Source organism: Xiphophorus hellerii, chromosome 4 (assembly GCF_003331165.1).
Source record: "Xiphophorus hellerii strain 12219 chromosome 4, Xiphophorus_hellerii-4.1, whole genome shotgun sequence".
Lineage (NCBI taxonomy): Eukaryota > Metazoa > Chordata > Actinopteri > Cyprinodontiformes > Poeciliidae > Xiphophorus > Xiphophorus hellerii.
The window spans coordinates 25,841,002-25,857,089 of record NC_045675.1 but is presented as its reverse complement, the minus strand read 5'-3'; the positions used below and the strand labels follow the sequence as shown (position 1 = coordinate 25,857,089).

General features: G+C 37.6%; 1 protein-coding gene across 1 annotated transcript in view; it reads right to left on the bottom strand.

Moving 5' to 3' along the window:
- Positions 1–16,088, bottom strand: part of adamts7 (a disintegrin-like and metallopeptidase (reprolysin type) with thrombospondin type 1 motif, 7) — a 137,387-nt gene that overhangs the window by 51,470 nt on the left and 69,829 nt on the right. The window contains exons 10-16 of the mRNA XM_032560787.1: positions 13,253–13,345; positions 12,352–12,497; positions 7,310–7,479; positions 6,412–6,545; positions 3,886–4,006; positions 3,375–3,619; positions 604–745 (exon numbers count right to left, since the gene is read on the bottom strand). Of these exons, the coding sequence (XP_032416678.1) occupies positions 604–745; positions 3,375–3,619; positions 3,886–4,006; positions 6,412–6,545; positions 7,310–7,479; positions 12,352–12,497; positions 13,253–13,345 (1,051 nt within the window). The remainder of the gene's footprint in view (positions 1–603; positions 746–3,374; positions 3,620–3,885; positions 4,007–6,411; positions 6,546–7,309; positions 7,480–12,351; positions 12,498–13,252; positions 13,346–16,088) is intronic.

The window sequence follows — 16,088 nt, the reverse complement described above, 5'->3', positions numbered from 1 at the left end:
TGATCAAGTTGTCAGCAGTACCAAGTTTAGGAGCTGATGTGGTCAGATGAGTCTCCTGTTAGACTTCTAACAAGTGGCTTTGTGCACAGGGACAAATTTGTGCTGGAGCAAATTAGACTGCACTCTGCACCACCATCAGCAACAGATCTGATGAGAGGAGCATTTTTATACAAGGAATTCCCAGCCCTTCATCAGAACATCAGAGAGCAAGCTGCTTTGAAGCAGAAGGGTCACCAGGACACATTTTCTCCTGCGTTTTCTAGTCTGCATGAAAGCAGTTTCAGGAGCAATCTGTGCGGATTTCTGCCCGACACTTTGATACCTGACATGTTGCAGCCAGCGGATCAAAGCCGGCCCTCAGATCGTTTTCACACACCACTCGCCACCTGTAGCGCACGTAGCTGTAATAGGTCCATACTTAAAGTTGCCGTAGTCGCAGCGTGCAGCGGCTAGGTTTATGAAAAAACATCATTTCAAATGAAGCACAAGGTTTTTGTTATCAATTCTTGAGAATGTGTCGCATATGGGAAAAAAACCCCTGCTGGTAATCTCCTCCTCTTTTTTAATCTAGCTTTTAAAGTCTGAGGCTAAACCTAATCTTACCTCTTCCACAGGTAACGCTGCACTCAGTCCACGATCCGTATTTCCAGAAGTAAACACGCCCGGGACTGTCGTCATCCTCTGAAACATTTTGACTGACTGTGTACTCAAATCGCACTCCTGGATTGGTCTCCTGAAACAGAAGCTGGGACACGAGGTGGAATCATTACAAAAGTCTGATGTTGGTGTAATCATCTATTCTCAGCAGCACAGAACTGAGGAAAAGTAAATGGCACAAAACCAAAATGAAACAGAGATGCTGCGCCTTAAAACACACAGATCTGAGTTAGGAAACTAGAGACATGCGAGTTCTTCTAATAATCTTAACCTAGAAGTTCAGATGCGGCTCATTTTCCAAGAACTTTTAGAGCACAACATAAAAGTAATAAAAGGAGTAAGAAATGCGTTTTTCTGTTCAGCTGCTGTTGTAACCCCATTCTTTATCTCATCAACCTTTGCTGTCAATTTAAGCAAGGATAGCTGGAGGTAGCAAACAACTGTCACTTCCAGATTTGATTTTAAAAAGTTATTACTTTCGTTTCCTGGCAGTGATCAATAAGTAAAAACAAAACAAAAAGAAGAACAGTTGAAGCACTACGATCGCTTCAGTGGTTATCCATCAACAAAATACCTGCGAAACATTTTCAGGGACATATTTCTTTTCGACGTAAGATAAATTATAATAAAGAGAACCGAGTTAATTCCAGGTCCAGAAAATGAAAACAAAAAATAAATAAAACCTGATTGACTGCAAACGGACTGAAAAGAAAAGAACATTTAAAATTTTGTTAAGTGAATGTGTTTGCAAACTTTCATATTCCCTCATCAGAATATGAACAATTGAGCAAAAAATTAAAGTAAAAAAAAAAAAACCCACATAAACAATTTAGCAGTAAGCAGAAACCTAGGAAAGGGGAGAATATTTTCAATTAAATTATCAAGTTCAACTCATTTGAATTCAGTAATGCAGACTGTTTCACAGTCATTTACATACAAACATATTATCTTATGCCAGAAATTCAATTAAAATATATCTATAAATATGTGATTTGCTGCTGAATTGATAAGTTTGCAAACTTACTTTAAAGCAGAGGGAAAACATAGTGGGGTACTATATAAGGCATTATCAAAGTGCAACATGTTGCCAGCTGTGTTCATAGCATTCAGATCAATAATAACTTCCTCTGGTGTAGCTTTTCATGATCGTCCTCTCTCCATTAGACCAAGGGGCAACTGATTACTCCATCAGCTCTTATCTTCTCTAAAGCTATAAGGCAACGTTCCAGAAACTTCCTGACTTGTGTTGGATTTGCGTTGTCAGGTCTTTGGTCCGTTCATGATGGCAGAGAAGTTGGAACTCAAGAAACTGATTCTGTGGACCTTTGAGCTGCAGAAGTTAAGCTTAGGAGTTTCTGTACATGATCAGCTGAGCGATTTGTGTGAATCAGAAACATCCATCCATAAATCCAAATCATTCTACAATCATGTTTCTCAACTGTAGGAGGAAGTCAGAGTACCCAGAGAGAACTCTACGAATACAAACCAATTCTTAACTTTTATGTGATGCATTATGTCAAAAACTTTCATGGACTGGTTCCCTGTGTCTGCATTCGAAACAGATTTGCACTCAGCATTTACATTTGAAAGTGAGAAAACTGAGAGAATCAGCTCTGAATGAAGGCGGCGAATGGTAGCTTAGTCATTTATTGTACTTTTGTTGGTGAAATAGAAAACTCCAACATGCTAGATGTAATAAGGGGATCAATTAGATACAAGGAAAGACATTTTCCCTCCATCTGATACCAAATATGAAAATAGAATAGCTTCTTTAAGAAAATGGGGGAGGAAAAATATCCCCTCCAAATTCACAACAAACGGCATCAAGAAAAGGGTTGGAGGTTTTGCCACACCCCTCCACATTACACCGACTGATACACCACCTCAAAAGAGCAGCGCATGCAAAATAGTCGAGGAAGCTCAAAGTATTTTGCAAGAAGCAATTCTAACTTGCCCAGGGGTTTGCGGCTGAAAAACATGGAGATGATTTAATCTGCTGTTTTATTGCTACCCTCAGTAAGTTTTCAGCCAAACTTTAGCGCGCCGCTCACTCCAAGTTGGAGAGAACTGTCACAGGAAGAAGAAAGACGTAAATCTTAGTTGCTTTTCTTTTTGTATGATTTAATCAGTTCCTTAATTTTGCTGTGAAGAGGTCTTGGCTCACTCTCATTCCCAATGTTGGATCACTTTATTAAGGCTTTCAGACATTCCTCAACGCTGAACTTTTGCATTCCTGCTACGCCATCTTAGTTTGTGATGTACAAATTAATCGGGCAGAAAATCTGGGCCAGTTTTCCTTAATCCACCCAGGTTTTTCCGTCTGACCCATGATCATCAGTTCAAACCTTGGAAACAGAACGCATGCTGCCACACCCTCTACCCAGAAGAGGCTGAGTCTTTGCAGCTGAAAATACATGTTCAGCTCTATGAGCTCTTTATTGTCCAGAATGATCTTCTTCAGAGTTACATACCAGAATGTTTGCATCTGACCTTTTAGCGGTTTACAGATTGATGACTATTAACAATTGCTTCTCTAAGGTCATTACTTTCCCCTCAGCACTGTCTTGGTTGACAACATTTTCCCTGACTGTAGGAGCAAAAACAAAATAATTCAACTGTTGCTTTCATTCAGAGACCTGCAGCGCTCTAAACAAACAGTGCACTGACTTTAAGCATTGACACGAAGGGAGGTGTTGCTTTTTAAGGGAAAATCCTACCTGAATCCACAGCGGCTCCATCGTGGGCCCAGGAGACGTCAGGTTCTCCAGCTGTCCCGTCCTCTCGTAGGTGAACACGGTTCCTGCCGCCTTGTATTCCCCGTTCCACTGGATCGTCCAGCCTCCATTCAGAAAATACTTGTTGGGGTTGTCACTCCGTAGCGCCAGGAAGTTTCCAGCTTCAGTTACCTCTTCGATTAGGATGTCCCAGGCTCCCTCAGGGATCAGTCCAATGTCTACATAGCCTAAACAGCAACACTTCTGTTAGATTAAACATTCACCAAGACATTCTAGGAACAAATACAAACAAATTAAATCAACATGCAAGGTAGGAAAATTTGCAACTGTAAAACAATGCTGACCAATAACATGTCAGGGGTAAAATAAAAAAAATTAAATAAAAAATCTTTATCAGTTAAATAAATTCACAGAAGTCTTTTTTTTTTTAATCATATCGTACAAATTCGCCTTTATGGCGTGTCAAAGCATCCTAATCGGTAAAAAAACATACCAAAACCTTCCCTCTCTTCAAATGTTCTTCTGACGGTTGTGCAGGTGGAGCCGTTGCCGTTGCAGACGCCGCAGCGATCCTCGACAGAGCTGGAGTTAATCACATAATCGCAGCCGATGCTCTGCAACAAAACAGGCCAAGAGGTGTCAAAACGGCTTCCTAGCAGACTTTAAGGCCGACAACCGTGGGAGGCAACGTTTATTGTTTGTCTCTAGCTCTCTAGCGAGATAAGCTCTTGAAAAGGATCAATTTATATTTACTTTACCTAGAACATGAAAAAAACACCACAAAAACATCTCATTCTGCATCATGTAAGCGTTGAGTTCCAGAGGAGAGCAGACACAAAGAACGTGTAGTTTTAGGTTTTTATTTTCTGTGTTGCTTTGCTGTTTTTATCTCCCTCCATGCAGAGTTGCTGCTCCCACCAGGTGCAAAAATTATTTTTTTAAAAAGGCACGATATTTAACAGCGTTAACAAAAGAGAGAGAGACCCTCAGTGGTAGACGTCTGTTAATTAAATTAAATGATACGAGCAAAATATTATTTTAATACAGTGCGGATGTGTTCATGCTGGTTTCACACCATTCCAGGTGAAGCAAAGATAATGAAACTAAGAAGCTTTTAAATTAGTCGATCAGGTTGTTTTTGATGTGGGGAAACCAGCAAAAATAATTTCTGGAGCGCTTTAATTAGATTTTTTTTTTTTTTTGTTCAAAATGTCAGACCTGTTTAAACCTCCTTATCTGTATATGAATAAGTAACAGCTGCAGGCCAACATGGTAATTTAGAAAAACAGCAACAAAAGTTTTCAAACTTTTTTCTGAGGGTAGGAAACCTGATTCAACCTTTAACATCTCTAAGAAAAACAAAAACAGATGCACGTCATGAAACTACATTGCACATTTAAGCGCTGCCTTGCGTGTGCTGTACTGTTTGATGTCCTGAAGATCAGTACAATTTTATCACAAACACATTTAATAAATAAACACAACTCTGAAATAAATAAATAAAGTTGTAATATGGACACTTAAAAAAAAAGATGCTGTGAAGTTGATGATTAAAGTAGAAGAAAACAGATTATTCTAAAACTGCCTTAGGAACATTGCAGACTTATTTTTCCAAAACAGAATAAAAGTTAGAGCGTCTAATTGGTTTGGAGACACTGATCTCAGTCAAACAACGTAAAGGAGGAATAAACGACCAACAATAAAACGATTATTCTTTAATAACGCAGTGACTTTTCCGTTACTAAAGCAGGTAAGTCAAAGAGTATTTGGGCGAGTGACAAAAAATGTCACTAAATGTCATAAAGCCAGGTCTGACTGGTGTCCACCCAGCATACAAACATCGTCAATCAGCGGCTGGCATTTTAGCCCGGGGTGAAAACACCATGTTGCGCTCTCGCCTATCTAGACAGATAACGGCGGCTCATTCTCCTATCAGCATGCTCATCGTCACGCAGAATGTCAAATACGGCGCACGTGGCCGCAGAGAAAACAAGGTGAGGGTTAAATTAAACGCCTGCATAATTAATGTTGTGATTCTGTCGAGCAAAGGAGATGCTGAAAGCTAAATCTAAACACGTAAGTTTAACAAATGCAGCTGGGGTTGGGCTAAAGCGATCAGTCAGTAAGGGAAACTAATCGCCAAGCAGCAGCCATTGGACAGAAACTTTACGTAGCTCCCATATCAACAGATAAATGCAACATTAAAGTTAAGGTCACAATGAAAACAAGCAAGACAAGATAAGAAGTTTAATGCTGGACTGCTTGGTAAAACACAACTGGAAAAAGAAGAAATAGTGAAGCAAACTGGTGTTAATGGTCAATTTAGAATTCCAGAATAAGGAAAACCTTATAGCAACATCTTTGTGAATCTAATATTTCAGTATATTACAAATATGCTCTTTAAAAAAAACAAAAGAAAAACTATTTCTCCTAGTGTTAAAAGTCTTTTGCCAGAGAAATGCAACAGAAAGTACAGGATTGCTGAATGGTGCCGACAGTAAAGCAAAAACTTTCCCCAGTCTTCTGCACTCTACTGATTGACAGAAGGCTGGTACTCTCTTCTCTTTATTATTAAAAAGACAAATTTGCTGCTTTTGAAATATTTCTGATCTTGTAAGAAATGAGAGTTATGGGATGGAAACTCCACTGTCTTAAAACTTTGGTTGGCAATCTAGAAACATAATTTCTGTCAGGCACAAGACTATAGACATCATTCTAGCAAGTACACAGATAAATTTGGGATATTTAGATGGTATTTATTGTAGCCGTTGCATTACTCTATGTATTAAAATAAATTGATAAATGTTACGGGCAACAATATAATAATGCCTGATTTGTGTTAAACATAGTACACTTTTTTTTGCTTACTTTTTCTGCAAATACTGTGAAATCCCCCCCAAAAATGTACTGTATTTTTACTCAAGGTTATCAGAACTCTACCATCTCATATCCATCCATACCCAAAGCAGAGAAACAAATGAAACCAAAGTGGAGTTTAGAACATGTGATTCATCGATACCTGACAAACGCCATTGATGCACATGTCTCTACTTTTGTTGCCTTCGTAACACGGAGTCCCATCAGCGACGGCGTCTCGCATTTTCTCAGAGAAGTTTTCATTGAGGGGACGGCAGTGAAGTTCACAGGGGTTAACTGTCAGGGGAAAAAAGAGCCAAACACAGGAAATACAGGGGCATTGCAAACATATTCTAGATAAGTTAAGATGGAGGTATTGCTAACAAGGTAAAAAAAAAATAAATAAAATGCTTTCAATGATAACCGTCTTATGCATATCCCACAAATTACAATGATTTATTGTGGCAGTTCAGACAAAGTTTCACATTTCTTTTGTTGTGTTTTGCTTACAAAATAAAAATCCTGCAGGCACTGGAGAATAGAAAGTAAGAAAATTATATTTACATCTATTGAAGTATTTATTCAGAAATGTGTAAACAGGTTCACAAATATGTCCATGCGAAGCTTTCCAGCAAAGCATTTTATTTTTTGGAAATAATCATAGTTGAGGACACCAGGATAAAACTGAACATATGCAGTAGAAAATATTAGATTATGTATTTTTCAGTTCCACATTTCGTTCATTTAATCCAATAAATGAAATCAGAATTAGGGACACCGGAGACAATGATCTTGAATAAATAATGAACAGAAGTTTTTGACACAAGGATGAGTCCTTTGTTTTAGGCATTAGGGGGAAAAAAGCATTTGGGAAAAAAAGCTAATCAATAACCAACCTTAATTATCCAATGCACAAAACAAACAAAACAGGCACAAACCATTCGAACGCAAGCTTGTTATGAAAGAAAATGGCAGCCAAAAGATAGCAACACCAGTTTGTGTATTTTTAAAAACAGAAGGAGGAAAACTGAAAGAGCATACCTTTTGTTGGACGAACTCACCTTTGTTGATAACTGCCTCCCACTTGTAGAACTTGCCCTTGTAGGGCAGGGTGTTGAAGTGAGTACACTGAATGTTTCTAAAGGAAGGCCAGTCAGCTTGACACGGTGTGGTGTTACAGAGCCTGTACCGCCGCCGCTCTCCCAGACAGTATTTTCCTCTGTGCTTTGGACTGTGGGAAATTTAAAGATGTGTTCATGTTGATGTTTTGACAAGCAGTTAGATCTGGGTAAATTAAAATGCAGGCATTATAAAATGTCAGATCAAGATGGAAATGAATCACAATTGGAAATGACAAAACCCATACTAGAGGAAATTACCGGTGGTATTTTACGACAGGACTTTCCCTACATTCTATTATACAAGTAGAAAAGATTAGCACTTTTTTAAGTATTGGGGTTGGAAGTGAATTCTGACAAGTGAGACATATGCCTAAAGGCAACTAAAATGGAAATTCCCACAATATGTGGCATGTCAGACCATCACAGGTGGAGACGGGGAAGCTAAATCACTTATTCTGCTTGGCATTCACAACTATTTTCAGTACATAATTCTCTGTTGTCCAGAGAGTCTTCTGCCTGTTACTAATGATTAAACAGGGGTGTTTGGGAAATGACAGAATGTGACAAATGTGTCACTATTTGTTTTAAATATCTCAGAAAACAACTGAATTTGCTTATATGCAAGTGTAATAAATTAGCTTTTAAAAAAGCATCTGTTTCTGGAGATAGTTTTGGCTTTAATCTAGTATGTTTCTTTTAAAACATTTTTCTTTCTTTTTTTGCAGCAGACCAAATAAAAACTGAGATCTAGAACAATAGTTAATTTGTAATGTCTCAGGAAAACACAGGAGATTTCAAATTTTATTAGTTGCATCCATTGACATCTTGTTCACTTTTCAAACAAACACGTTTTGTCCAAGACAGATCTGTTAAAAACTTTGAAGTCTCAATGTTGGTTTTAAAACAGGTTAACTTTCTGTTTTTAAACAGGCAATTAGATCTTAAATGACATCCGAATGATCAGAACCACCCTTGTGATGAGCTGTGACAAAAACAATTTTCCTTCTGCAATAAGCAGTGATGACAAGAAAAAAACCAAAAGTAACCAAACCATTTTTGTCTCTTATTGCTTTTCATCCCAGGACATGAAGGCACAGGTCACATAGGAACCACACAGACATGACCAAATGAGTAAAATACAAACCAATACACTATGGACCTATGAAACTGCATTGCTCAACTCTCAGGTTATAAAACCTGATAACCCAAAATTTGTTCCCAATCATTATCAACTTTGCTGACAATGCAACCCAGCGGAAATGACCAGCTGGGCTTACAATTGGCCTTTGTGAGGATCCTTTGGTGCAACTTGGATAAGGAAAACCCAACAGCAGGGTTGGTCAAGTCCAAGTTCTCAAGAGCTCCCGCAACTCTTGCATGAATTACCTCATCAGTGTAACATTCAGTCCTGCTAGTGAGGTATTAATTAGATTTCTGGTGTGTTGGATCTGAAATACATCAAGGAGTTGCAGGATAGTAATTCTCCAGGATTAAAACTTCTGTGGTTTCATTTATTACACGACAATAGTACTTCTTCAGCATCTACATTATTAATTTCTAGGTTTACCTTACAAGTAAAAATGATTATAAATTTAATGTATAGCGGATCTTATATTTAGTGAAATGCTTTCCAGCTGTCATAAACTCTGATTTACCCTGTTCTGACATAAAATTTAGCATTTAGTCTTTTTTTAACCAGGAAAATAAAATCCTGAAGGAAATGTCATGGGCTACACAATGGCAGAACAATATAAAAACCCTTCCAATCTTTAGTCTCGTAGATGCAACATTTGACTTTATCAAAACAAATCCCATAAAACATCTACAGCCAGAGGTTGTTCTCCCAGAACCCTTTAAAACGGCTCTATGAAACCATCTCTATCTTTAGAAGTGTTTGCAATTGGTTGCAGTAGTGAGGAGCAGCATTTTTAAAAGTTTTCTTTCCCCAGTTCTTTCCTGGCCTTTGGTACACACAGAGAAAAAGCCTCGGAGCAGAGACTGTAACCGGTTGGACTTTGTCTTTGGAAACAGTTTCGAAGAAATAGTCTTTATAGATTCAAACCCATCAGTCTGCGAGAGGACAAGTCACACCATCTGACAGTTGAATAGGGTTTGAGATTTGAGATGAGTCTTAAAGCTCCATGGTAAACTGTGTCCGACATTTTAAGGCCATGTGATGAAGCGTGCATATGAATTACATCACCATAATCAAGCATAAACATAAAAGAGGCATTAACAAGCTTCTTATTGGTATCAAATAACACGCTTAATCAGAATTTAAAAACAAAACTCAACTTCAACTTTAGTCTTTTTAATACCCGTTGAATTTATAGTCATTGATTGAAAGGCCAACATATAAATGACAAAACTGCTTTAAAAAAATCCCATGCAGCTCTAACATTAGCAGTTATTTACATTTTGTTCTACTCAAAACAATATAGATCATGAAAATAATCTTGAGTAAAATGTTTCATGGTTTGCTAAAATAAGACGGTTTGGTTTAAGGGATTTATGTCTCTCTGACAGTTGCAGTGATGCAGTCATCACTGATCTCATTTAAAGAAACAAATGCAGTTCAATAATTATGAGGAGTGTTCATGATTATGAATTAATGTAGATTGTTTCAGTCTCTTCCTTTTTTATTTGGTCATGTGTTTTTCTCCAATTAATTACACAGAAGGATGTAAAATGATGTGAAACTGGCTGGGGCCAATTCCATCCAGGTCATCGTCACAGTAAAGACAGACCTAAAAGCTACTAAACCCAGACAACTGACTTGTCTGAACAGTGGGATAAAAGATCAAAGTGAAATGAATAAAATATTAGAACTATTTGACCAGAAAGGAAATCATAAATTAGTAAAATAAATTGAGTCAGCGTGGAGCAGGAACAAATTCAACAGATCATTGGAGAAAGAAGAGTGCGTTCAGAAAAAGATAAAAAAACCCTCTTGTTTAAGGTATTTGAACCACTGGCACCAAGTAAGAATATTTCTTTCTTTTATTTTTTTTAATGGGGTATTATGATTGACTTTAGGAGAGCAGGTACTGATGAAGTGCTGAGTAGAGTCAAAGCTCAACAGTCACACCAAGTCACTGCAACTTCGTATAATTTTAATGTTCAAGTGGTTAATTTCTGATGCTATTCTGTTTCAGTTGCCGCAGCTTTCAGCGTTAGTGAGCAGGGAGCAGTCGAGTGTAATTAGCAAAAGCCAGCCATGTGTGAACCCTCTGTTGGAAAGAACTTCAAGTCATTGATCATAATTAGATGTGCGTTACAGGGTCAGACTGGCAGCTTTGTAAAGAAACACACACAGGGAGAGTAGAATGTCAAAGAGTGTGAGTGTGTGTTTCACATCTCATCTTTTGCTCCACAACCTCCGCAATTCATGTTCTCCACCATCATTATATAATGCATACCTCATGAAAATGTGCCCTAGTAGCCACTAACAAGGACAGCTATTATCGGACCTTCTGGTGATAAGACGAGGCATAACTTTGAAGTTACGTCTCTTTGACCTAAAGTAATAAAAGCGCAGCCTCTCTCACCCTTCATTAATGGGCAAGTTGCTCTGCCGTCTCTTACATTTTTAATTTCTCCTGCTATCCAAGGACTTATAGGCTGAGAGTGAAGAAAATATTAAGTAGAACATTAGGTTTGATTTCTCTGATAAAATACATAGTATTTTCATACTCTTATTGGCATCACCAACGCCTTATTATGTTAAATTTTAACTTGAATTAAAGGAATATTGTTTTATTTTTGAGTTATGCAATGCAACTAAAACCAATTTTTTGCCTAATGAACCAGCTGTGTCAGTGAAACCTGTAAGGAATAACATAATTTGTATTTAAAATACTGAACAAACAACTGGAATGTTTTAGAATCTATACATATTTACTTAGCAAGAGCTAGAACTAATACCAATATTTAAAAAAAGTCATAATTCATTTGAGGCTAATTCACACTTTTTGTCTTATTGTATCATTTTCCTGACATATTAGAAAACTTCAAACAAAACAAGAACTTCAGAAATTACAGAGACAAGCAAGTCTTAAGATACAAAGTCACATTTCCCGTTCACCACAAACTGTGTAGTACAAAGTTCTTACATCCTTGCATTCAAACAAGGATTTAAATGCAAGCATGAGTTGGCAGCATCATGCTGTGATGATGCTTTTTTGTACCGGGTGGAGGGAAACTGATCGAAGTTGTTTGAAATATGGACGAACACATTCCAGATCTGGAATAACAAAATCTGGAAGAGGACACAAATCACTGCAGACAGGGAGGAGTTTTTACTTTCCAGGAAGACAGTAGCCGTAAAAATAAAGCTAAAAATGCAACAGAATAGTTAAGATCAAAGTATGTTACTGTGTTTAATGAGAGCAGGTCAAAGTTCATGGTTAAATCCAGTTGACAATTTGTGCAAAGTTATTAGAGACATGCACATACAAACAAAGCAATTGCAATTCTAAAAGTGGCTTCACAAAGTATCGACGGAGCTCATTAGATGTACGTACTATTTTTTCTTTCTTTTGTTTCCGTTTTGCTCGTCTCCTACAACTTATAGATCTGTCTCTGCTTCAACACATCTGTGTAAGATAATCAGTTAATTAGCAAACCTAAGGAGAACTTGACTGCATAGTGAGGAGGTAATTCAGTCATGCTGGACCAGAGACACACCTAATAGTTGCAGGACACCGGAGCTCGAGGCCTGCATGCGAAGAACCCTTTTTGGGAACACAAAGTCTCTCAAAAATGACAAAGTTGTAACGTCAGAAACAGTAGGAAAAGTGAGGGATTTAAATCATTTTGTGTTGGTACGGCATTGTTCAAAACCATTTTAAATTTGATTCAGAGCAAAAACGAAAATCCATGTGGAATAGTGAAGATAGCAGATTTTACAAGTTGAAATTTTTTTAAATTTGCGAAGGAGAATAATTATTCTACCGGAGTTAAATAGAAGCAGTTAAACTCACACAGGATTGTCACAGTCTCTCTCTGCACTCTGGACACCAGCTCCACACGTCCTGGAACAAGCCGACCACTCGCTCCACGAAGCCCAGCCGCCGTGAACACCCTCCGGCCTGAGGCCTGCAGGCACGCACTCCCCATCGATGCACCACTGGAGGAACAAACCCATGTTTACATGAAAGTCAGCCCTCTATAATCTTTGCATGTTACCCCATCTACTTTCAATTTACTGGGAAATGAGTGCAGCTTCGTTTTCATGCTGCATGTGTCTGAACTGGGTGGGTTTTACTCCAGAGACAGATGAGGTTGTCTGGCCTCATTGTAAGTTGCAAGAAAAAAAAAGGTAAAAGAAAATACAAGGAATGCAGAAGTTGAGATGAATCGCAGACTTTGATGAGACAGAGGTGCTATCGCTAGCGTTCGTTTACTAAATTTGTAGTGGCAAGGGATGTCAGGCTGGGACGTGAGCAACGTACTCAGCACAAATGGAATTCTGGTGGGAATCCAGAAAACCTCCAATAAAATGCTTTCCTAGAAACACAAAGTTGTATTGCTCTGCTTAAAGGGTGATTCTATTTTGTTTAATTTAAGCTTAGTTTAATAACAGAATGACAGGCTTTATCTCAAGCATTATGTTGTTGAAAGAGACATTTCAAACATGTCAAAGAATCTTATCTCAGGTGTCAAGGTAGAATTATTTTCAGCTGATGTGTAAGAAATCTCAGGGGATTATTGTAATCTTCACACAGTGTAGCTTCCAGTGCAACACTCCCCACTCCAAGAAAAAAAAAAGATTGAGCAAAGTATCCTTTGAACTGGAATAGTTCCCTGTAGAAATAAAAGATTGACATTTTTGACTAGCAAAGCCTTCAGATCTGTTTCGTAGTCATGAATCTGAGTATTTACCTTGTCCTCCCCACAGCTTGTTCCATCCACGGCGCCATCCAGCTTTGAGTGGCAGGTCGTTCCGACGGTGCACCACAGAGTGCTGCACACATCCTAGGAAGGCAGAGAGTGATTAATGTGTCACTTCACGACGTGCTGTTTGATTAGGTTTACAACGTGTCTTTGTGGGGTTGCAGATTTCCAAAATAAATCTAAAACTAATTTAGATTAAACTATAGTAACTATATGGGATCAAAGCACAAAAACCAAGCTTACTCATGAAAGTGTAATGTTACTCCTAAACTGTGTTTTTAAAGCACCTATTATTTAAGACTGACCATATTCTATAACAAATAAGAGTTGTCTTTTAATAAACTAAAAGTGCTTCTAATAGCAATGATTTTTTTTTTTTTTGTCATGTTGATCTAAACTTTTTCTTCAAATATATTTATTCATATGAGATTAGAATGTGAAGAAACAGTTTGGGCTTTTCCTCTTGGTCAACCAGCGTTGCAGACCGAGGAACGGAAAAAAGGGATTTATTTTGATTAGAAATTTCAGCTTGAAAGCCTCAATGTCAACACTGTTTATTCAACTGAACTGCAAAAAAAAAAAAAGGTTGGTTCCATACATTTTCTGATTTCTAGTATGCTTGGTATACTTCAAAAAACTAAAGTCAGCAGCAATACTGCTAGTACTTCCACCATGTAGTCCTCCAAACCATATTCATCCTACCAGGTTGGAGAGACGGGGATTTTTGGAAAGACGTTTGAGTGCAGTGAATCAGTAATAAATAGGATTTGTTTCACACAAGTGGAAGCAAAAAATATATAAATATTTGAACCATGGGGATGCCAATAAACAAGACGGCAGCAGCAACTGTTGAAGCAGAATACTGAAATAAAAACCAACATTACTGCTTGTGCGATACATGGACACTGCCTGGTTTGGGAACCATCCATCATCTGTACCACTTATTCTTAAATGAGATGAAGAGGGCAGGGTACACCCTGGACAGGTCACCAGTCCATCACAAAACATGGTTTTTGAGCCTCAAGTTCTTTTTGTTTCCTTTTACAGACACTTTGGTTTTGTTGACATCTATAAGCTACAACCTTCCCTGGTGCACTGGAGCGGTTTTGAGCCAAGTGTGAGGTTACTGCTGAAGTAAGTCTGATGAAATTCTTCTTAATTTAAAAAAAAGGTGGATTGCTTCCTCTGAAGCTGGAGGGATAAACTTCCCCACTGGCCTGGGAATGCCTTTGGGATCCCCTAGAATTATTTGCAGAAGGATTTCTGGTTTTCCTTCCTGTATTTGTTGCCCCCAGTGACCTGAACTCTGACGAGCAGAAGACAAAGAAAGGATGGACAGAGCTCAGAAAATAAATTCACACGTCTTGCCTTTACCTTCAACTTAGCAGGTGGACTGCAGTGCAAATCAGTGATGCAGTAAGTTAAAAATGTTGCAGTTTTCAAACTATTGCACAATATATATATACACAATACGTAAGGACTATGCCCAGCAGAGTTATCCCTGCCGTCAATGCTACCAGTGATATGCTTTATACTGGATTTCAACAAGAATACTAGTTTTATAAAAACTTGAGTCCCTGAAACAAAATACAAGCATAGATGATAATCGTTCGCCTGTGATGAAGTTTATTCAGGCGACAAAAAAAAAAAAAAAACATTAAAAAAATTCATTGCATCATTTGCAAAAACTTCTACAGATAAAAGATGCTTGAAATGAAATTAAAAGTTGCTTATTCTCACCGTAGGTTAATATTTAAGGTTCATGTCTATTAAAAAAGAACTTTGCACAAATGTGCTTATTTTACACTACCTCTCAAACTAAAGTGTTGCTATTAAACCAAGAACCTTGGACTTAATGTACTCCCTTTCCCATGCTGTTGGCCTTTAAACAATTTGTTCTTAAAATGAACACAGTAGAGGTTTATAAACATGTCACTCTCTGAGAAATAAGGTTTCCTTTTAAAGGGAGATGAGAAGAGACTCAACAAATGAATGGTTGCCAGCCAGAAGTTAATTAGCTGCACTTAAACGGCAAATAAAAACTCCGACTTTGGTCACAAAAACAACCTTTACAGGCGATTGATTTATATTTTATACAGTCCTTGATCTTTGCCCAAGATATTATGTTTTTGAAGACCAGTTATTTTACTGGAAAAACCTGGAAAACCACAAATTAAGGTTCTTCACACAACATCAAAATGGCAAAAAAAAAAAAATTCTATTGTCATTTTTATAGTTTTTAAAGAAATAATCTTGATTAATACCAATCAAATTTTAACTTTCTCTGCTACTATTCATATGTATTTTAAGAGTGCTCTGTTTGATTTGCTCTTAATAATTATTTTGCCTCAATATTTGATGCAATACCGTAATCTTTTAGAGATTCAGCTTCATAGCAACACCAAGAACACCAAAGAGCTCGTATAGATTTTATTCCCCCCCAAAAAATTAAGAAATAAAAATGCCGAAAATATTTTCTATTCAACACTTGTTCTGTGTGTTGAATAGAAAATAATGTGATAATGTGAGCCTCACTTCATGTTTTCAAAGAACCCCAGCACACAAACTGACCATATGCAAATGATGCAAATTTAATTTTAAAATTTCTCTATTTTTCAAACTTTTCTGAGGAACATATGCCAATTTTTGTGCAAAACAAAATATTTAAAATTCACAGCAACTGTTCAACCCCTCCGTAAAAACCCTCGACTCTGTTGGGAACTCTGGGATTTGTTTATAAAAGTTTCAGTGCATCTGCTTAAGACCATTGTAAATCTGTTGAAGCCCTACAATAACTTTATAGAAACAGTGTCCAGCTAAGCTG